This window comes from Macaca mulatta, chromosome 2 (genome assembly GCF_049350105.2).
Source record: "Macaca mulatta isolate MMU2019108-1 chromosome 2, T2T-MMU8v2.0, whole genome shotgun sequence".
Taxonomy (NCBI): Eukaryota; Metazoa; Chordata; class Mammalia; order Primates; family Cercopithecidae; genus Macaca; species Macaca mulatta.
Genome location: NC_133407.1, coordinates 15,127,368 through 15,150,023, shown reverse-complemented (window position 1 = coordinate 15,150,023; position 22,656 = coordinate 15,127,368). Strand labels below are relative to the sequence as shown.

The 22,656-nt window shown below is 43.4% G+C and overlaps 2 protein-coding genes across 12 annotated transcripts in view; one reads left to right on the top strand and one right to left on the bottom strand.

Annotated features, from left to right (window-relative positions):
* FBXL2 (F-box and leucine rich repeat protein 2) overlaps positions 1-22,656 on the top strand; it is a 127,273-nt gene that overhangs the window by 93,606 nt on the left and 11,011 nt on the right. Inside the window, exons 1-11 of one of the 4 annotated variants that reach the window (XM_077991345.1) lie at positions 2,270-2,387; positions 2,804-2,872; positions 2,972-3,067; positions 3,331-3,457; positions 3,603-3,677; positions 5,036-5,166; positions 7,002-7,062; positions 7,888-7,932; positions 8,472-8,528; positions 14,396-14,608; positions 15,909-17,041. In XM_077991345.1, coding sequence (XP_077847471.1) covers positions 7,909-7,932; positions 8,472-8,528; positions 14,396-14,608; positions 15,909-16,016 — 402 coding nt within the window. In that variant the 5' untranslated portion in view covers positions 2,270-2,387; positions 2,804-2,872; positions 2,972-3,067; ... (3 more) ...; positions 7,002-7,062; positions 7,888-7,908 and the 3' untranslated portion in view covers positions 16,017-17,041. Of the gene's footprint in view, positions 1-2,269; positions 2,388-2,803; positions 2,873-2,952; positions 3,068-3,330; positions 3,458-3,602; positions 3,678-5,035; positions 5,167-7,001; positions 7,063-7,887; positions 7,933-8,471; positions 8,529-14,395; positions 14,609-15,908; positions 17,042-22,656 lie in introns of those variants that run through there. The other 3 variants (XR_001443282.3, XM_015132380.3, XM_077991344.1) reach the window with 3 other exon arrangements.
* UBP1 (upstream binding protein 1) overlaps positions 18,331-22,656 on the bottom strand; it is a 55,174-nt gene continuing 50,848 nt past the window's right edge. For 7 of the 8 annotated variants that reach the window (XM_015132330.3, XM_077990658.1, XM_077990657.1 and 4 more), the window contains 2 exons: positions 22,548-22,599; positions 18,331-20,344 (listed from right to left, as the gene is read on the bottom strand). In XM_015132330.3, coding sequence (XP_014987816.1) covers positions 20,307-20,344; positions 22,548-22,599 — 90 coding nt within the window. In that variant the 3' untranslated portion in view covers positions 18,331-20,306. 8 annotated transcript variants of the gene reach the window in all.

Here is a 22,656-nt window from a genome sequence, read left to right as displayed (position 1 = left end):
TGGAATCTCACTCTGTCACCCAGGATGGAGTGCGGTGGTGCCACTTTGGCTCACTGTAACCTCCACTTCCTGAGCACAAGTGATCCTCCCACCTCAGCCTCCCAAGTGGCTGGGACCACAGTCACACACCACCACGAATGGCTAATCTGTCACTGGTTTTGATCAATTTGGTTATAATATGCCTTGGTGTGTTTTTCTTCATGTTTCTTGCACTTGTAGTTCTTTGAGTTCCTTGGGTCCATAGGTTTATTGTTTTCATAAAGTTTGGGGAAATTTTGGCAATTATTTCTTCAGTATTTTTTCCTCCTTCCTCTGTCTCCTCTTATTTAGTGATTCCAATCACATGTATATTAGGTTGCTTGAAGTTGTCCCACAGTTCATTCATGCTCTGTTCTTTTTCTGTTTTATTCCGCTCTGTGTTTCATTTTTGATAGTTGCTATTGCTATGTCTTCAAGTTCACTAATCTTTTCTTCTGCCATATCTAATCTGTTGTTAATCTCATCCAATAAAGATCCAATAAAGTTTTATATCAGCCATTGTGGTTTTCATATCTTTTTTGTTGTTGTTGTTGTTGTTGTTGTTGAGATGGAGTCTCACTCTGTGGCCCAAGCTGGAGTGCAGTGGTGTGATTATGGCTCACTGCAACCTCCACCTCTCGCGTTCAAGTGATTCTCCTGCTTCAGCCTCCCAAGTAGCTGGAACTATAGGCATGTGCCACCACACCAGCTACGTTTTGTATTTTTTTTTTTTTTTTTAATAGAGACAGAGTTTCACTATGTTGGCCAGGCTGATGTTGAACTTCTGACCTCAAGTGATCTGCTTGCCTTGGCTTCCCAAAGTGCTGGGATTACAGGTGTGAGCGACTGCATCTTGGATCGCTTTTATTTTTCCAAGTGTCTACATAATGTTTAATTGTTAGCTTCATAGAAATGTATTCTAGGCAATAACATTGTAACTTTTAATGCCTTTGTTGTTTCTGCTATTTGTGTCAGTTTAGAGTTTTGGTTTTGGTGGATTACATCTTCTCTTTATTGTGGATATATTTTCCTCCTTCTATGAAAACATAATTTTTTGTTCAGTGCCAGACATTGTGAATTTTACTTTGTTGGGTGCAGATATTTTTGCATTCCTATAGATACTCGAGTTTTGTTCTGGGATACAGTTGACTTAATTGGGAATAGTTCCTGTTAGGTCTTGTTTTTAAGATTTGTTAGGTTGTACCAAAGCAGTGTTTTTTTTTGTTTTTTTTTTTGTTTTTTTTTTGTTTTTTGAGACGGAGTCTGGCTCTGTCGCCCAGGCTGGAGTGCAGTGGCCAGATCTCCGCTCACTGCAAGCTCCGCCTCCCGGGTTTAGGCCATTCTCCTGCCTCAGCCTCCCGAGCAGCTGGGACTACAGGCGCCCGCCACCTCGCCCGGCTTATTTTTTTTTTTGTATTTTTAGTAGAGACGGGGTTTCACCGTGTTAGCCAGGATGGTCTCGATCTCCTGACCTCGTGATCCGCCCGTCTCGGCCTCCCAAAGTGCTGGGATTACAGGCTTGAGCCACCGTGCCCGGCCCAAAGCAGTGTTTAGGGCTAATTGTGCACCACTCCTAAAGGAAGACTATTCTCAATACTCTATCCAATGCCCCAAGAATTGTGGCATTTTTCACCCTTGGTTGGTAGAAATGGGCACTATTCCTTGCCCTTGGTGAGCTCTGGCTACTGTTTCCTTTAATGCTTTTTGTTGATTCTTATTCCCTGGCCTTGGGCTTTGGGTAGTTTCATCACATGCGTACATTGGTCAGTGTGGGACTGAGTTCTTTTTGTTGTTGTTGTTGTTTTGGAGATAGAGTCTCACTATGTTGCCTAGGCTGGTCTCAAACTCTTGGGCTCAAGTGATCCTCCTGCTTTGGTCTCCCAAATTGCTGGGATTACAGGCATGAGCCACCATGCCTGGCCTGTAATTAATTCTTGAGGGGCACCCTCCACAGATCTCTGGAGTTCTCTTTGTGATGTTCTCTCTGCTCTAGTGCTCTTGCCAGATAACTCCGGCTGCCTTGGTCTTCCTAGACTTTCAGCCCCATCTCTTCATCTCAGACAGTCCATCAGGCTCCAGCTTGGTTCCCCCTACCTGTACCAGGGCAGGTTGGAAGGAGCACATCTGAAAGCTGTATTTCAGAATGATGGAGATGACCTGAGCTAGTCCTTGCTGAATATGTTAAGCAGTGAGTGGTGAATAGGGGGTTTTAATTTGCTGCTTCTGGCCTTGCTACCAACCCACAGATCAATGAGGAAGTTTCTCTTCATGACTGAACGTCCTCACCAGTAAAATGAGTGGGTCTTGATACTGATTAACTGCTGTCTTCTATCAATCGCCAGAAATGGTTTCTCTGGAAAGGCTCTAGGGTAAGCAAGTGACAGCATGGCACAGTACAAGAAGATTTGCCCCCTTGCTTCAAATTGATTTTTTTGTAGAGCGGAGGGAGCAGGGAGCTAGGCCTCTATTCTCATGATTTGGTGATGACTCACCAAGCTGTGTGTAAAGGAGAACTGATTGATAGGTAGTCTAGGACTCTGCTTCTCAAAATGTGGTCCCTAGACTAGCAGCACTGGCATCACCTGGGAGTTTCTTTAAACTGCAGATTGTCAAGCTCCATTCTAGATCTGTCATCAGAATCTGCACTGTGACAAGAACCCTAGCTGAGTCTTACACGCTTTAATTAAGTTTGAGGGAGCACTGTTCTAAGCGTGAATGGTTTCATATGCCCTCTAGTGGCTGTCCAGCAACTTGCAGGGAGCTTTAAAATGTTTTCTCATTTTAGGACCTTTGCACAGAACTGCCGAAACATTGAACATTTAAACCTCAACGGATGCACAAAAATCACTGACAGGTAAATAATGAAGATTAATTGGTGACCAAATAGCCACAGGGAGAGAGAAGGGAAAGAAACATGGTTGAAAATATCTTTAGTGCATCTGCTCTTTTTCAGCACGTGTTATAGCCTTAGCAGATTCTGTTCCAAGCTGAAACATCTGGATCTGACCTCCTGTGTGTCTGTTACAAACAGCTCCTTGAAGGGGATCAGGTAAGAGTGCCCATTGTTTGTGTCAAGAGAATACCCAAAACTATGAACATTCTGGAAGCCTTCCTAATGGTCACATTGGATCCAGCAAGAAATAGGTGTCTCCAAGAGGTCCCAGGCATGGGTCTCCGCTTCTGAATTTCTGGTGATGAAACTCAGAGTTATTAAACTCAGAGTTATTTATCTGGTGATGTACTAAACTCAGAGTTGGTCGTTAACTCTCTACAGGAGAGACTGCACATAGTTTTTGTTTCTTGTTCTCTCAGTGAGGGCTGCCGAAACCTGGAGTACCTGAACCTCTCTTGGTGTGATCAGATCACGAAGGATGGCATCGAGGCACTGGTGCGAGGTTGTCGAGGCCTGAAAGCCCTGCTCCTGAGGGGCTGCACACAGGTACCAGAGGGTTGATACAGCTGTTTGTGTTATGTGTCAGGTGTGGGCACATCATCCAGGGAGCTGCTTTTGCATTTTTCTTGGTGTCCCACTGTTCCCTCACCTGGATTCCAGCTGTCAAATTTTGTTTTCTCTGTCCACTCAGTTAGAAGATGAAGCTCTGAAACACATTCAGAATTACTGCCATGAGCTTGTGAGCCTCAACTTGCAGTCCTGTTCAGTAAGTAGCACGCCTTTCCTGAACACCGTTGGCTCTATGTTGTCTCCCAAAGCAATCTGCCCCCCCGGGCAGCTGAGATGGGCTATGTTGCCACACCCTGATTTTCATCCTGTGTCCTTATAGAACCTACCAATTTGTCACAAGATGGAAGAACAACAACAAAAAGGAATCATACGCAGTACAAAGCCACCGACATCGCCCCTAAAAATAATATAGACCAGGTCTTGATTTTGTTGAATAGAGTATTAGGGACACTATTGAGGAATGCCGTGAATTGGTCACTAAATAGTTATAAGACATGAAGTGTCTTTTTTTTTTTTAACTTATAAATTGAGGATGATGACTCCTCTCACGTTGTTTCAGTGGATAATACGAAATAACACATGCAAAAATGCTTTAAAGAATAAAACGCATAGGCAAGAGCAAGGTGGCATTTTCATCCGGACATTAGCCTGTGGAAAACTATTGGTCCTTCCCCACTGCCATTGTAAACGTTGATAATTGAAGAGGATGCTTTGCTACATCCTGCCAGGTTTTTCAAGGGGAACGTAGGTTTTGAGAAAGGTAAGGGAAAGCCCTTGCATTCAGCTTTAAATGAATATATTATAAATCTTTAGAGTCCCTGGTGGTGGGGAAAAAACCAGAAACTATCTGCTGGACAAATGTTGACCTTATGGGCCAGGACTATTCAAAAATAGGACCTTGACTTATGTATAGGACAGCACTGGCTGATGGCTTGAAGTATACAGATGTGTGTGTTTATTTCTGTATCAAGTAGTCTGTTCAAGTGAACATATTATTTTGAATCTTCATGGCCAAATTCATAGAATTTAAGATATGTATCAATAATTTTGTGATGTATTTAATTTTCCTGTTGTCTAAAACATTTGATGAAATATAAATATACATGTGTATATTGTAAATATCTAAGGCATTAATCTGCAGAAATCCAATCAAACATTAATGTCATTTAAACTCGGGAAGCCTCAAAAGTTCTTTATTTAATCAGATTTTTAAATTATGAGTTTATGAATTTTATGAAAAAAATCTGTATTTTGATGACTCTAGTGAGGGAGAAATGGAATTTTAAACTTTTATTTTCCATTTGTATTATTTAAAAATTTTATTTTTTCCTGGATGCATGTGTCTTATCTAAATTGCTGGAATATTTTAAAGCTATGCAGAGATAACACAAGTACATGTCTACCCTGTACTTCTTATTTTGTTGGAGTTATTTGGATAAAATGCTAGTAATCAGCAACCAAAACTCATTGAACAACAGCAGATATTTTTCTGCTGCTCCCGTTTCGGCATTGCTGGTGTCCTCTGACTTTTCTTTCTGTGCTGCTTTTCCTCAGCGCATTACTGATGAGGGTGTGGTGCAGATATGCAGGGGCTGTCACCGGCTGCAGGCTCTCTGCCTTTCGGGTTGCAGCAACCTCACAGATGCCTCTCTCACAGCGCTGGGTTTGAACTGTCCACGACTGCAGTGAGTACACCGCACTTTTTGCTTTGCAGCTCAGAGTTTGGCTGAGTTAACCAAGAGGGCTTCCTGCAGGAGAGGACAGGCTTGCCAGGTAGGGGTGGTGGAGGCAGTAGTTATGTTGTTGTTGGCTTTTGTTGGGTAAATTGGGGTGGGACAATGTATAAATCCAGTTCATTGAAGGATGTACTGGGAGAGTATAAAATGTCTACCACCAGTGAATCCAAACTTTAATTTCTCAATGAATGTCACAGTTTTCCACCTAATTTACCTCATCCTGTTATTGCTTTAAGCATCTGAGTGAGCACATAGTGAGCAGTGGTAGCCTCACGTCCTCCAGACCTGCCGCCAAACAGAAGAATGAGGGGAACATCACAATCACTTAGCTTCTTCCCCAGTAGGAAGAAGGTTTTGTTTTTAACACATAATGATTTAGGCCAGGCACGGTGGCTCACGCCTTTAATCCCAACACTTTGGGATGCTGAGGCGGGTGGGTCACCTGAGGTTGGGAGGTCGAAACCAGCCCGGCCAGCATGGTGACACCTTGTCTCTACTAAAAATACAAAAATTAGCCGGGTGTGGTGGCAGGCGCCTGTAGTCCCAGCTACTCGGAATGCTGAGGCAGGAGAATCACTTGAACCCGGGAGGCGGAGATTGCAGTGAGCCAAGATTGTGCCACTGCACTCTAGCCTGGGCGACAGAGTGAGATCCCATCTCAGGAAAAAAAAAAAAAAAAAAAAAAAAAAAAAAAAAAACCCAATAATTTGTATTCTGATCTTCAAGGTAATAGATTATCATTACCAGCTATGAATATTAAAATTTTAACAATAGTAACAATAGAAACTGACTTCAGAACCAGCAACCTTTAAACTCTACCCAGGAGGCAGAAAAAAAGATACTTTTTAAAAATCTCTACTTCCCAATGAAACTGATCCATTCCCACGCTCACACCAGTTCTGTATCTTTTAAGAATCGTATATTTCTGCTTTTACCAATTTTTCTTACTGTTGTAGAGAAGGTACTATATCATTTAGATATTTCTGCTTAGAAGGAATTTGGGTGATCAAAACTGGTCAGAAAGGAGGTCAAAATTGTTGCTGTAAGAGAGTGTTTAACTTAGAATGTTATTCATGCACCCATCCCTATTAAGCCTGGGTAACTGAGAATTAACTTATTTTTCATTGTCTACAAATTTTTTAAATTTCCTTTAGGGTACCCGGGAATTTCTATAAATGCAGTAAATATCAAGATGATTTCATTGAGAAAAGTTCATTTTAAATGTGTTTAAAAAGTGAACAAGGCTGGGCATGGTGGCTCATGCCTGTAATCCCAGCACTTCGGGAGGCCAAGGAGGGTGGATCACCTGAGGTCAGGAGTTTGAGACCAGCCTGGCCAACATGATGAAATCCTGTTTCTACTAAAAATACAAAAATTAGCTGGGCATGGTGGCAGGCACCTGTGGTCCCAGCTACTTGGGGAGACTGAGACGGGAGAATCGTTTGAACCTGGGAGGCGGAGGCTGCAGTGAGCCAAGATCCTGCCACTGCACTCCAGCCTGGGTGACAGTGTGAGACTCCGTTTGCAAAAAACAAACAAAAAAACCCAAAAAACAAATATTAGAATACTATTTGAAAACAACATGCTGCTATAGCAGGAAGATTCTTACTTTCCAAATTTGGGATGGAACTTTGGGGCTTTGGGCAGGTCACACTCCCTCAGGGCTGTTAACAGAAGGAAAAGCATGTCAAAGAGCAGCAAAAACTCAAGTATGCATCATACATTCTGTGCTTCCACTGTTAACTAGTTGGTACCGTTTTCTCCCCTGTATACTTTCTCCTCAGAATTTTGGAGGCTGCCCGATGCTCCCATTTGACGGACGCAGGTTTTACACTTTTAGCTCGGGTAAGGCATAGATTTAAAGAATACAACCAAACTCTAATTCACCTCCCGAATTCAAAGTGACTTGGAGTAGTTTCGGGTGTGCAGAAGACTGTCTTCGGCAAAGACAGGCGCAGAGCAGAGCAGAGCAGAGCGGAGCGGAGCAGAGCAGAGCAGAGCAGAGCAGAGCAGAGCAGAGCAGAGCCCTTGGGGTGTGCACTGCAGTTTCTCCGGTTAGCCAGACATCTAGGGAAGTCCTGTAGAGGGTTCTGTAAAGGGTCTGGGCCTCACGTGTGCTCAAGCGGGGCCAGCCTCCTCCTGGCAGTCGGCTCCATTCCTCATGTGGACCCCAACTTGGCCTCTCAGCAGCTCCCCGTAACTGGGCTGTACTCTGCCCTTTGCCCTGCAAACACCACTGGGGGCCCCTCTGGACCTGCTGTCAGGAACCCATGTCCTCCTGGGGCTGCTGATACACTCTGCTACCTCCACCCAACTGCCACAGTGTGGCTTTGTGCCCCATCCCCATGCCCTCCCGGAGCCTAGGCTAGGGCTAAAATTTACCTGCTGATGTCTGCGAGCCACTGGGAAGGTTTTGGACAACTCTCTTTCCAAGTTGAGAGAAGGAAACGCAGCCAGAGGCAGCCCTGTTCCCAGTTCCGAAGCACCGCATGTAACTCAAAAGGAAGCTGCTCAGAAGTGCTGGTTTACTGGGTAGCTTTAGGAACAGGGCATGCTTCTTAATAGAAGAGAACAAGGACACTGGGCCAATACTCAGAGGGGTGGGGCAAGCCACCATTGTTGCCCTCACCACTGACTCACATGTAGGGTGTATCTTGTGGACTCTTCCAGAATTGCCACGAATTGGAGAAGATGGATCTTGAAGAATGCATCCTGGTGAGTGGACTCCTGACAGCCCTGCAGGGCAGCCTGCCCCTCAGTCACTGCTGGCCAGTGCGGCACAGCCAGAGACACTGACTGGCTGTCATCCTGACCCTCCTTGATCAACCTCAGTGGCAGGGCTTGGAAACCTGTGAAGGCCATGGCAGTGGATGTGTGAACTTTTGGCCATTCTCAGTCATCAGACAGAACTACAGAAGAGAAGTTCAGGATAGCTCTGTAAAATAAGCTTGCATGTCCAGTGATGGGATGACTCCAAAGAGGAGAATCCTGGGAACCCTCCTTGCCCACTCCACTTTGTCTCTTGCCCCAGGTCTCCTTGGGGCACCAGAGGAGAGACCAGAAAACAGTTATGCATCTCTAGAAGTGGGCAGATTTTAGAGTGCTGGTGAAGAGAGGAGCTCCCAGCCCCAGAGTGTTTGAGATGAGTTTTTAATTCTCTTTTACACCTTTTGATTCTCATGTTCAGGAGAAGCCAGGATTAGGTATTAAGTTCTGGTGTAGAAGCCACACTGACACAGCGTGTTTCTCTCCAGATAACCGACAGCACACTCATCCAGCTCTCCATTCACTGTCCTAAACTGCAAGCCCTGGTGAGTCTGAGTTTTTCTGACATTATTCACCTCTTAAAGATGAAAGAGCCCTCCCACCACAGCAGGAAGCTGTTTGGGTTCTCGTTCTGTAAGGTATCATCTCTCGATTTCAAAGATCTATTAATTGGGCTAACTTGGGAGGCAAGGTATCTAAATATTTGATTACTGTTTTCATTGAATTTGCAGTTTCAGGATTCCCAAAAAAGAAATGTCCAGATCCAGATGGTTTTGTTGGGGAACTCTACCAAACATTTAAGGAATGAACATCTTTTTTTTTTTTGAAACAGGGTCTCACTCTATTGCCCAGGGTGGAATGCAATGGTACAATCTCAGCTCACTGCAACCTCTGCCTCCCAGATTCAAGTGGTTCTCCTCAACCTTGTGCATAGCTGGGATTACAGACATGTGCGACCACGCCTGGCTAATTTTTGTATTTTTAGTAGAGACGGGGTTTCACCATGTTGGCCAGGCTGGTCTCAAACTCCTGACCTCAGGTCATCTGCCTGCCTCGACCTCCCAAAGTGCTGGGATTACAGGTGTGAGCCACTGTGTCTGACCTGAATTAACATCAATTTTATACACTCTCTTTTAGGAAATAGACAGTAAAACATTTTACAACTCTTTATTTTGAGACAGAGCTTGCTCTGTCGCCCAGGCTGGACTGCAGTGGCACAATCTCGGCTCACTGCAACCTCTGCCTCCTGGGTTCAAGCTATTTTCCTGCCTCATCCTCCCGAGTAGCTGGGATTACTGGTGTGCACCACCACGCCCAGCAAATTTTTGTATTTTTAGAAGAGACAGGGTTTCACCATGTTGGCCTGGCTGGTCTCGAACTCCTGACCTCAAGTGATCCATCTGCCTCGGCCTCCCAAAACTTTTTTTTTTTTTTAACAAGGCCAGTAGGCCGGGCGTGGTGGCTCGCTCCTGTAATCCCAGCACTTTGGGAGGCCGAGGCGGGCGGATCACAAGGTCAGGAGATCGAGACCACGGTGAAACCCCGTCTCTACTAAAAATACAAAAAATTAGCCGGGCGCAGTGGCGGGCGCCTGTAGTCCCAGCTACTCAGGAGGCTGAGGCAGGAGAATGGCGGGAACCCAGGAGGCGGAGCTTGCAGTGAGCCGAGATCGTGCCACTGCACTCCAGCCTGGGTGACAGAGCGAGACTCCGTCTCAAAAAAAAAAAAAAAAAAAAAAACAAACAAGGCCAGTAATACCCTGTTATCAAAACCAAACAAAAATTGTACCAAAAAAACTACAGACTGATGTTCCTCATAAATATAGAAGCAAGTATCTGTAACAAAATGTTAGCAAATAGAATGTAGCAATATATAGAAATAATTATAATACCATGGCCAAGCAGGATTTACTCCGGAGACACAAGTGCAGTTTAATATTTGAAAACTGACTGATGTAATCAACCATGTTAACTAAAGAAGAAAAATTACATGATCACATCAACTAATGCAGAAAAAAAAACTGACAAAATTCAAAAGAGGGCCGGGCACGGTGGCTCACACCTGTAATCCCAGCACTTTGGGAGGCTTAGGCGGGCAGATCACAAGGTTGGGAGATTGAGACTATCCTGGCCAAAATGGTGAAACCCCGTCTCTACTAAAAATACCAAAATTAGCTGGGTGTGGTGGCGCACGCCTGTAGTCCCAGCTACTCGGCAGGCTGAGACAGGGGAATCGCTTGAACCTGGCAGAGGTGGCAGTGAGCCAAGATCACACCACTGCACTCCAGCCTGGCGACAGAGTGAGACTCTGTCTCAAAAAAAGAAAAAAAAAATTCAAAAGTAAAAGTTACTTTAAAAAGTACCAGGAGGCCGGGCGCGGTGGCTTACACCTGTAATCCCCAGCACTGTGGGAGGCTGAGGCGGGCGGATTGCCTGAAGTCAGGAGTTCGAGACCAGCCTAACCAACATGGAGAAACCCTGTCTCTACGAAAAACACAAAAAATTAGCCGGGCGTGGTGGTGCACGCCTATAATTCCAGCTACTCAGGAGGCTGAGAGAATCGCTTGAACCTGGGAGCGGGAGGTTGCGGTGGATTCACGCCATTGCACTCCAGCCTGGGCAACAAGAGTGAAACTCCGTCAAAAAAGAAAAAGTACCAGGAATAGGAGGAAAATCCCCAGTTGCCATGTTCCCTACACAGGGATAACCACTATGGCCCATTTCTGTCCTTCTCGAGAAATTCTTTGTGCAATGAAAAGTGATTGTCTTTCTCTGTCCCTCTCCTCCCTGTCTTTCACGCACACACATCCACACCACACCCATGGGAGCAGAAGACACCTGCTGGTGGCAATTAAAAGCAGTTCCACCTCCCATTCTGCATCTTCTGCCCCACCACCCTAACCGCCTCTGAGTCAGGAATGTGATACAAGCTGCTCACTTCCAGAATGCACCACTCCTGCCGGGGGTGAGTGACAGTGCATGGCAGGAGAAAAGGCTTTGAGGCCAGCCTGAGCTGGGTATAATTGGCAAGTCTCAACTTCTTTGAGCCACAATGCCGTCATCTGTAAAAAGGGAATAATGACACCTACTCTGCAGAATTGGCCCGAACCAGACAGCTCTGACTATTGACTATGTTGTTAGTGTTAATATAGAAGGCCCCACTGCTATGCGAACCCTGTTGGCAGCAGATTTTCCTGTTAACTTGGAAAAGGCCAAGCACCCTCTGATTTTCCTTCAATCAGGTTTTAAAAATTTCTATGAATACTTGAATATGCCAGTACCTAAGTTTTTCAATTAATATAACAGTATCTCCTCAGTCTCATATTACTGCTAACTTCTTGATTTCTGAATTTCCCTATATTAAAACAATGGAGAAATTAGCATTCATACACCACCTCCATCATCTTTCTCCAATCTGTGTTTGTAAATATACACATATATATGTGTGAATCTATATGTAAATAAAATGAAATTGGCCACGCGTGGTGGCTCACGCCGGTAATCTCAACACTGGGAGGCCAACGCGGGCGGATCACCTGAGGTCGGGAGTTTGAGACCAACCTGACCAACATGGGGAAACCCCGCCTCTACTAAAAATACAAAATTAGCTGGGCGTGGTGGCACATGCCTATAATCCCAGCTACTCGGGAGGCTGAGGCAGGAGAATCGCTTGAACCTGAGAGGTGGAGGTTGCATTGAGCTGAAACTGTGCCATTGCACTCCAGCCTGGGCAACAAGAGGGAAACTCTACCTCAAAAATAAATAAATAAAAATTTAAAATAAAATGAAATAAATACATACACAGAGAGATACTTTTTTGATTCCATTTTATTGTAAGTAATCAAAATTCTATTTTTTGATTTACCAATTTTAAACAGCCTCCTAAAGAACCAGTTTTCTGGCTTTACTCATAAGTCAATTCTAAAAGCTAAACACCAATGAACAGCATTGATTACATAAATACTATTTGATGTAAACCATGTAGAGTGATTCGATTCATGAGAAAGGAAATATATTCCATATTGTTAAGATCAAGCTCAGAGAAGAACTTTTCAAGTATCAAGATCCAACAGAATTCCTCTTCTTTAGCTTCTCTTCCCTCGAGGTTGTACTCTGCTGCTCAGTTACATAGCCAGTAGTTCTAGTTTCTAGTGGTAGTTTCTAGTTTGGGGCTGTTACAACCAGTACTACTGCTATGTCTTAGATTTTTTATTCTGCAGGAATACCTTACACCCATCTACTTAGGTCTCCCCTGCCAGGACTCAAGTCCAAACTCTCAGACATTTCCTTGCTTCATAGACTGCAGTAGCCATTCACTTGCCCTAAACTGTATCCACTTCCGCACTAAAAAATTTGGCAGAGTGGTTTGTTTTTTCAATTTTAACTTTACTGAAGTAAAATATACATGCAGAAAAGTACATTTATCATTGGTGTACAGATCAATGCATTTCCATAAACTGAATACACCCCAATCAAAGGTCAACATTATCATGACCCCAGAAAGGCCCTTTCTGCTCCCTTTCAATCACTGATCCCCCAAAAGTCGTGACTTCCAAATAGCATATATCAGTTTTGCCTCTTTTTGTATTTTATTTAAATGATATGAATGGAACCATCATGTATACTCATCTGGTTTCCTTATCCATATTGTTACATGTAGTTTGTATATTGTTCATTCTCACAGCTTTATAGAATGGGGACACTGTGATTTATTTATCCTTTCTCTAGTTGTGAATATTTGAGTACTGCTTCTAGTTTGGGGCTATTACAGCCAGCATTCCTATGTTTTTTGGTTAACACATGTATGCATTTCAGTCAGAAACATCGAAATAACCCCTGCAGCATATGAGACTTCCAGTTGCTCCACATCCTCACCAACACTTATTTTCCATCTTTTTTGAAAAACAATTGTAACATCACATTGTCCTTACAACTCCTCCCACTGACTTTGGAATCAAATTTCTTTACATAATCTACACAACTCTGTGATCTGGCTCTTACCTCCCCAATTCATCTGCATCTACATGCATCCTCTTGTTTCCCACCTATTATATGTTGACCTTCTTCCTAAACAGTACTTGCCATTCTCCTGCTACCCCTGGGCTTTGCACACAACAAACTCTTTGCTCTCTTTCCTAGGATTAGCTCCTAGTCCTTCAAATAGCAACTCAGTGGTCTCTTCCCCAGGACAAATCCTGCTATCATATGCTGTCGAAGCATCTCAGCTTCAGTTTAAAAGATTAGCATTATTTGATTTTCTAGACTCTCCAGTCTGGGCTCCGCCAGTGCAGAAAAGTGTATTTTTACTCATCATTGCACCCGTGGGGGCTGGGACAGAGTTGGAGCTCATATATTTGAATGAACAAATGGGACATTGATGCAGTACTTTTGCCTCTCCAGTTTTTATGGTGGGGTGAATCTTACATTTGATATGCATTGGGAGAAACTGTCAGGTCTAAAACTGTTTTTGATATGGAGAACTTAAGAGAATTACACAACTGTCATTTGGCTATGTAATATTCATCTGAATTTATCTTCTGCAACCGTTACTGTTTACCCAAGAGAAGTCAGTAATGTCAGATCACACCGTTCAAGGTCTATTTGATTATAACCTTCAAAGATGTTCAGTACATCTCTGGGTCACAGCTATTTATGCAGTTTTCTTTTTTTTTTTTTTTTTTTTTTTTTTGAGACGGAGTCTCACGCTGTTGCCCAGGCTGGAGTGCAGTGGCGCGATCTCGGCTCACTGCAAGCTCCGCCTCCCGGGTTCCCGCCATTCTCCTGCCTCAGCCTCCTGAGTAGCTGGGACTACAGGCGCCCGCCACCGCGCCCGGCTAATTTTTTGTATTTTTAGTAGAGACGGGGTTTCACTGTGGTCTCGATCTCCTGACCTTGTGATCCGCCCGCCTCGGCCTCCCAAAGTGCTGGGATTACAGGCTTGAGCCACCGCGCCCGGCCTTATTTATGCAGTTTTCTAAATGACATTAGATGCATTGATTTCACTTGCATCCCCTCAAATGGAGAACTGGCCAATAAAACTGCTGTCAAGGGGGTAAACTCTGGAATTTCCCCTGAAAATTTTATTTCCATCATTACACAATTAGGAGAGAAGCCACTCCCAGTGTAGCAAACCCATAACCAAAGGGCCCCAAGGCTTTGTGTTTGGTCCTCACTGCCTGATTAAATGTCTCAGTCTGTTTTGTGCTGCTACCACAGACTGGATAATTTGTAATGAACAGAAACTTCTCATAGTTCTGAAGGCTGGGAAGTCCTGGGGCTGGCATCTGCTGAGGGCATTCTTGCTGTGTCATTCCATTGCAGAAGGGCAAAAAGGCTAGCTTCCAGCTTTTTTTTAGGACTTGAGCCTTGGAATAAGGGTCCTGCAAACATTTACTAATGTCTCCCTGTTCCAGAGCCTGTCCCACTGTGAACTCATCACAGATGATGGGATCCTGCACCTGAGCAACAGCACCTGTGGCCATGAGAGGCTGCGGGTACTGGAGTTGGACAACTGCCTCCTCATCACTGATGTGGCCCTGGAACACCTAGAGAACTGCCGAGGCCTGGAGCGCCTTGAGCTGTACGATTGCCAGCAGGTTACCCGTGCAGGCATCAAGCGGATGCGGGTAGGTGTGGGGCAGGGGAGTCGGTCACACCTGACATTTCTAAGCAACAAAGGAAAACATCAAGAATCAGGCCGGGGCCAGGTGTGTGGTGGCTCATGCCTGTAATCCCAACACTTTGAGAAGCCAAGGTGGGCGGATCGCTTGAGGTCAGGAGTTCAAGACCAGTCTGGTCAAAATGGTGAAACCCCGTTTCTACTAAAAATACAAAAATTAGCTGGGTGTGGTGGTGGGCGCCTGTAATCCCAGCTACTCGGGAGGCTGAGGCAGTGAGCCCAGATTGCACTACTGCACTCCAGCCTGGACCACAGAGTGAGACTCCATCTCAAAATAAATCAACACCCATTTTCTCTGTTATGCAATAGTTACACAAACTGATCTGGCACAATAGTGGCACCTTATAGACTTCTTCAAAATGTTCTTGCTTAGACTCTGCCCTGGAAGATTCAACTTGAGTTGGGTCTGGGATGGAGATTCCACATAGTCTGGTGATCGGAGCCCTTATAAGAAAGCCTTTGTTGGGCTGGGCGCGGTGGCTCACGACTGTAATCCCAGCACTTTGGGAGGCCGAGGCAGGCGGATCACAAGGTCAGGAGTTCGAGACCAGCTGACCAACATGGTGAAACCCCGTCTCTACTAAAAATACAAAATTAGCTGGGTGCACACCTGTAATCCCAGCTACTTGGGAGGCTGAGGCAGGAGAATCGCTTGAACCCGGGAGGAGGAGGTTGCAGTGAGCCCAGATTGTACCATTGCATTCCAGCCTGGGGGACAGGAGTGAAACTGTCTCAAAAAAAGTAAAAAGGCCTGTGTTAAAGGCAAGCAATTTAAGGTCATTATGAGTGGGAGGTAGAACTCTCTTGGCTAATTTCCAGGTAAGAGGGCTTAACAGAATTTGGCTTTTGCCATGTAGTTCACCTACATTGTTTTATTGATTATGCTTTAAGTTTAGGCAACTGCATTTACGTATCAAAACAGCCCCATCCAGGGTGCTACAGCTGTAGAGAACATTCACTTAGTTTGCACACAGGGCTGGTTACTACCCCGGGTGGAAACATATCAAAGTATATTAACGTAAGTGTTTTCACTTATCCTTAGAAACATATCAAAATATATTAACGTAAGTGTTTTCACGTACTAATGCGGGGCAGAGGGTTGGGGGAGTAACAGTAGCAGCTCCAATCTATAGCATAAATTCTATTTGAACTGACTAAGGTGAAGATCTTTAATAGCGGACTAGAATTATGACCATAATCCTAAAAATACCAGTGTAAAGACTCCACTTTTTTCTTCATCCTTCCAGGCTCAGCTCCCTCATGTCAAAGTCCACGCCTACTTTGCTCCCGTCACCCCACCGACAGCAGTGGCAGGAAGTGGCCAGCGACTGTGCAGGTGCTGTGTCATTCTCTGACAGCAGCTGCCTGGGCCCAAGGGGTGATGAGGCATCCCTTCCTCTAGAAGACCTGAGTCTTCCTGACCTACTCCACCATCACCCAATCTGTTGATTCTCCATTGGGAAAGGCATTTACAGGTAAAGACTTCTGTATGGATTGCAGTAACTCTGGTGAGAGTTTTCACCTTTATTCTGCTGTGAAACAATCGAATCAAAGCCTTGTGTCAGTTAAGAGGACAAGTGGTTTCAATGCAGCTAGGACCATGCCAGAAACCTGGATCTCTTAAGAGATTGGTACCTACCTAGGTACAAAAGTTCTACCCTTGGCATTATCAGCACTCCTCAAAAAGACCATCAGTGTTAGCACAAACTGAGCAAAAAACTAGGCTGTTGATTTTCTACCTGATATTTAAGCCAGTGGCCTACTTTAATTCACAACAGTTCCATTTTGATTAGCAGGACTTTTCCACTTTGAAGATAAAATAGCAACTTTGTCAAAGTGACTGTACTGCAAATTCATAATGCCTGATAGTTTTATATGTAGAGACTTATGTGGAAGGCATGTTAATAGGTTTCCATGAGACACCAAAGAAAAGAGGACTCTATACTGGGTGGAGCAGGGTCTTCACCTTTTTGTTTCTGTCAACTTGTCATACACACCTCCAGGGACCAAAAACAAAAGCAGCTCAGAGAGTCTGTGCCTGCCTGATTGGAAAGTAGAAGCTCTGGTGTATGCTACAGCACATAATGCATTTTTATTAAAGGAAAAAAGCTAATTATGTCCATGCCTCTCATAAAACTGGGGGGAACCTTAAAGAAAAAGAACTAAGGCTTAAGTTATCTGTAGTATAATCAATTAAAAGTAATGAATGGATGCATGTAAAATGGATGTGATTTTTTTTTCAAGCTTATTTTGCAATCTTAGAAATCAGGTTACACCATAGCTACTCAAAAGTTTTACAGACTTAAAACTCAGATCAGTAAGTGTTGGTACCTTTTAGACTCATAAAATTGAATAAACCATTGCAATGCTTTAAAAAAAATTAAGTCAGAGGGTTTTATTGCTATGATTTTATGGCAGACACATCCAAGCAAAACCATTTTCCAAATGCAGACCTTCATGATGTTATCTGAAATCTGGTAAAATGACCCTACTGTCTGCTGTGGTTGATTCTTGCTCCATGCTGTCCACATTTGTGATCTTTATTAAGAAACTATCACCACCTTCCTTGTAAACGTAGGTGTTCATGGTGGCTGGCCCTTCCTAACCACCACTCCCCCCAAACTGAAGGGCCAGAAGCTCATGAGAAACGTAAGTAAAACGGCAAAAACAAGATGTTTTCCTGTGACTAGCAATACCTTTATTGGGCAGTTTTAGAAGTGTTTTTAAGGATATATTACCTCGGCTGCATTCTAGGAAGCGAAAGCAGATAGATATATCTGCCCATAAATGGACTTAGCACGATTATCAAACATTTTATTGCCTTATGCTATATTCCAGCATTACTTGGTCTAAAAATTGTGTGGATACCATAGCAGTTCCTTAAATATACATTTATACCTACTGTTGTGGAGGAGACGGGGGAGGAAGACTGATGCAGGAAGCAACTTCAATAAATGAGCACATAACAGACTCACTTTAGTGATTATGAATTAGAGTTTCTATTTAAAAAATTAACTTAAGGCCAGGCGTGGTGGCTCACGCCTATAATCCTAGCACTTTGGGAGGCCGAGACGGGTGGCTCCCCTGAGGTCAGGAGTTTGAGACCAGCCTGGCCAACATGGTAAAACCCTGTCTCTACTGAAAATACAAAAATTAGTCAGCCATGGTGGCAGGCACCTGTAATCTCAGCTACTTGGGAGGCTGAGGCAGGAGAAATGCTGGAAACTGGGAGGCGGAGGTGGCAGTGAGCCGAGATCATGCCATTGCACTCCAGCCCGGGCGACAACAGTGACTCCGTCTCAAAACAAAACAAAACAAAACAAAAGATTAAATGACCAGAGCCTTCTCTACATGATTTCTTTTGAGCCATGATACAACCTATCAATCACAGCTACTGGACTCAATGCTCAATGACCCATGGCCTCATTTACAAAACAGGAGAACCTCTTGTAAGACAATCAGGTTTGCTTCCTTTTCAAGTCAAGTCTGGAACAGTTACTGGAATAACATATCCTCAGTTGCATCAGCTTTGAGAAAATAAACTGAAAAAGAAAAAACTATGGGCCTAACATTACATTTAGACTGGCTCAGAACACACACAGGGAAACTCCTTGATTCTATGACATGAAGTGACAGAAGCAGGAACTGGGATTTTAAATGAGACACACATTTGCAAAACAATCAGAAAACATTTATTATACTGAAATGTGTACATCCTACTATTAAAAAAACAAAGTAACAAATTTGCTGGTGCCAAGATTTATTTAGCCTGTTTCACTGGGACAAACTCATGTTCAATGCCACGCAGTAAAATTTAAGTCTCATAAGCGTCTAAGTATTTTTACCCCGCTTCTAAAACCTGATGAGGAATTCAAAATAAGCACACAGCATTAAATGACATTTATTGTTCCATAAATCTTGAGACCCAAAAAGGAATGCTAAATAGACAAGCAAAACTTTTAAAACAAGAGATAAACTCACTTCTTTCCCCAGTGACTGGTACAGGAAACATGTGGTCACACAAAAGCAAAGGCAAAAAGTCAGAAAGGAAAGCTCTGCCTATAGGATCTATAGGAGTTACAGATACTTTCAAATCGATGATGAAAACAGACCGTGCTTCTTTGTAGCAAATAATTAACCCCCTTTATGAATAAAACATGTCAAAGCTTTTACCCACTGAAGCAGTTTGTCTTCCGGGAGAGATTACAAACTCAAAATTACTCATTTCCTATTTTTTGCCTGAACACAGATGAGGACCAAATAGTACATTCAAATAAGGACACCTGGGTATATGGACAGAGATCCTACAATTAAAATGGAATAGAAGTTTAAAAAAAAAATTCAGTCCCCTACACCATAGGCCTCAAACATGCTTGCTGATGGATTCTGGGAAGGTTTTGGATGAAGGACGGAGATAGATATGGGAGGAAAGTGAGGAAACAGTGGATTCCCTTTGAAAAGTATGCTAGCAGACAAGCATTTGGTTTTATGAAAGAGGCACTCTTTTTATAGAGAAAGAAGCTATTATGTGGTGTATAAAAAGCCCCTAAATCATCACCAGAATGTCTATCCATGATTGTACTAAAGCTCAATATTTGAGGAGAGGCTTAAGGGATTTGTATGGTACATTTTAGTGTTTGATAACATCTAGTGTTTCCACGAAAAAATTCATCTTGTTCATAATGAAGATTCCTTAACACCTATTCAGAAGCTATCAACAATAATACTTTCTCCCCCTACTTGGGTCACCTATTTCCAATGTCTGGGGTAGGGCTTTAAAAAATGTTTAACAGGATGGTGGGGGTGGGGGGTGGTCAGAGATGGAGGGAGAGAGGGAAGAAAACGAGAGAAAAACCACGAGTTTAGCAAGGAATCTCCAAAAATGAAAACCAGAAACTAAAATGCTAAAAATGGAAGCAGAAGCAAAAAAGTTTTTCAATAAATCTGTGACAAAGCCAAAACACAAAAGTCTTTGTACCTATTAGGATTTACACTGATCCTCTCACCAAGGTACTCCTGATAATGCAGTTTGCTTCAAGCCCATCTTCCTGGCTTGGATCTTCTCCAATCTGGCATGATCATATCAAACGTACACCCTTAGACATGATTTCTTCCAAGAAGGTGCCGAGCCTTTTACCTGACCACCAACGGCCACATCAGCACAACACATCTTTCCGCATACAGATTCACTGCTGGCCCCAAAACAGCACTGTCCCCCATCTCCTCTCCAGGTCAGCATAAGGTTCAGGCAATAAAAGCCAAACTGGCACAGAAAGGTAAATGCCCACAGTAAGTTTCTACATTCATTTCCAAACCGCATACAGTGTAAAAAGACAGCAAAGGCTGCTTCTAGGAACTGTATTTACTGGCCTCTGCCAGAGCAGCGGGCAGCTATGCCTGCACTGTGGCCTCCAGAGCTGGATGCATGCTGTGCCGATGTGCTCACTCTCATGAGGGTGCTTGGCTATGGCAGTGACAGTGAGGAGATTCACCTCTCATACAGCTCGTTAGAAAGGTCATCTTGTGTTTTCAATATGAAACATTTCATATGGTAAAATCCAATCCCAAGACTTCTTGGATTCAGTCTTCACACACTTTTAAGCGTGACTATTTAGTACTGAATATAGTTCAGTCTATATAAGACATCACTTCAAAATTATGTGGATGCCATCACTATTTTCAGCTGCAGAAAAGGAAAGAAATATTTCTTCAGTCAGGCTTAGGAAATTAAGCCTATTAAATGGAAAACTCCCTGCCAACTACAACCTCCCTTCCCAATTCAGAGGTTACCTTTAAATGATTCTAGATAAACAAGCAAATTAACTTGCTCTAGCTCCTCTTCCCCCAAAACACTTCATGTACACATTCCCTTTTTAGACATTCTGCGAAGCCTGGTCCACTATCAATGCCCCCATTCCAACACTGTCTGCCAGTTCTGGGGGTAGGGGGACATCTAGCAAGACACACAATAATAATAGTGTTGTCCATAAGGGAAGCAAGAACTAGAAGCAGAACAGGTAAAATATACTGTGTCAGGGCAGAGGACCCGAGGGAGCAAATGCAAATGTGTACATCTATCTTTTCCAGAAAAATTTCTGAGCCACTGAGAGGGAGATTTCAAACATTTTAAAAATGTATCATTCCTTTTGTTGCCTAGTGTTTCTCAGTAAATAGAAGCAATATAGGCATTCATAAAAAAATGATTTTTCTCATGAGGACAAAGTTTGAACAACAAAAAAAAAAAACAGTAAATTGAGATCAGAGGGGAGATTCTATGATTTCTAACACCAGAAAACGTCTACTGGTTCCACAAAACAAAACTATACAATTATACTATATGTTTTCTTTTTTAGACAATGTCAGTTATGCAAGGTAAAAACTGTACTGCTGTGAGAACAAAAGACTGAGCAGAAGGGTACTAGGCTAAAGATGTTTCTGAAAGTAAAAGTTAGAGTGAACCAGTTCAGAGTTAAAACTCAGCCTCGCAGGTAACCTGATGGCATATGCAACATGTGAGGCACAAAGTAAAATCAGTATTTCAGTAGTTTGGGGATACTTGACACACATGACATCTCCCTCTTCTAGGGGCAGCTTTTGTGCTAAGACCGGATTTGGATCTTGGCTCACCTGACTTTTAAAACAGTCTATGAATGTATGATCTCTTCTCAAATTTTACATTTAGGAATCCCTCCTCTTTAATGTGGGAGCCACCTAAGCCTGGTCCTGGCTCTCTTTTCACATTCTCTCCCTAAATGACCTTAACAACTTCTACAGCTTTGAGTCACTGTTGATATGCTGAAGGCCTCCAAATTTACATCTCAAGGCCAGGCCTCTTCTCTGAGCCCCAGAGTGGTGACAGTCAACTGCCTACTTGACATTTCTACATATCCAAAATCAAACTCTTGGTTGATTTACCCCAAACATACTTACCTCTTCAATGAAATCACCATCGGCCCAGTTACTTTCCACAGAAAACCAGGTGTCAGAACTATTCCTCCCTCAAATGTGCAGCCCACTGGGGCCCTGTCTATAAATCTGTAAGATACCACCACAGTGGCACCTTTCACCTGCCTCATTTTGCCACCTTCTCATCTGTCTCCACAGAGTTGTGAAAGTGAAAGAAAAATCTAGTCACATTACTCCTCCTTTGTTTAAACAACTTCAGTGACAACCCAATACATTTCAAGTAAATCCGAACTACCATCATCACCCGGTCCCGCATGCCGGACCCGGCCTCCTGCTTTGATTCACCCTGATCAGCTCATCCTCACACACAGCATGGCAGCTACATGGCCCACTGCCAAGCTTTCAAAGAAGCCAGGTGTTTGCACACAGCCCCACATTGCCTGGGGATGCTAATCCTATGGCCAGTTCCTGCTCCTTCTCATTCTTCAAGTCTCAGGATTAATGACACCTCCTCAGAGAAGCCTTACCTTACAGCTTCACATTCCCCTCAACCCAGATCTCCCTTATCCACAAGTACCCCACACTTTCCTGTTCCTTCATGGCACTTAACATACTGGTAATTTTGTGTATCTCTTGGCCAATTTTGGTTTGCTTTCCCCAATAGGAGTTTCATGGATTCTGTTTTATTCAAGATCCACTGAGTGACAGAAGCACAGTGTCTGACACAAAGTGCTCAGTAAGACGTTGGCTGAATGAATTGAGATTTTTTTTTCCAGTCATCTAGAAAGACTGACTCCTCTTCCTTATTTGTTAATTTCTATTACAACCACTAGAAATATTCTCAATTCATTTATCAAACTTTCTTCTTAAAATGAGTAAAGCCATCATTTTAAAGAATAAATACACGAGAGGCACTAATTAGAGGCACACACCATCTCTCATGATTCTGGCATTTTAAGACACACACACATGCAAAGTACCTTTTACTGTGGAGAATAAAAAACAACTCTCATCTTGAAAATTCTGAACCATCTAGAAGGATAAAGTAAATGTGTAAGTACAATTAAGATCCAACTGTCATTTCTTAAC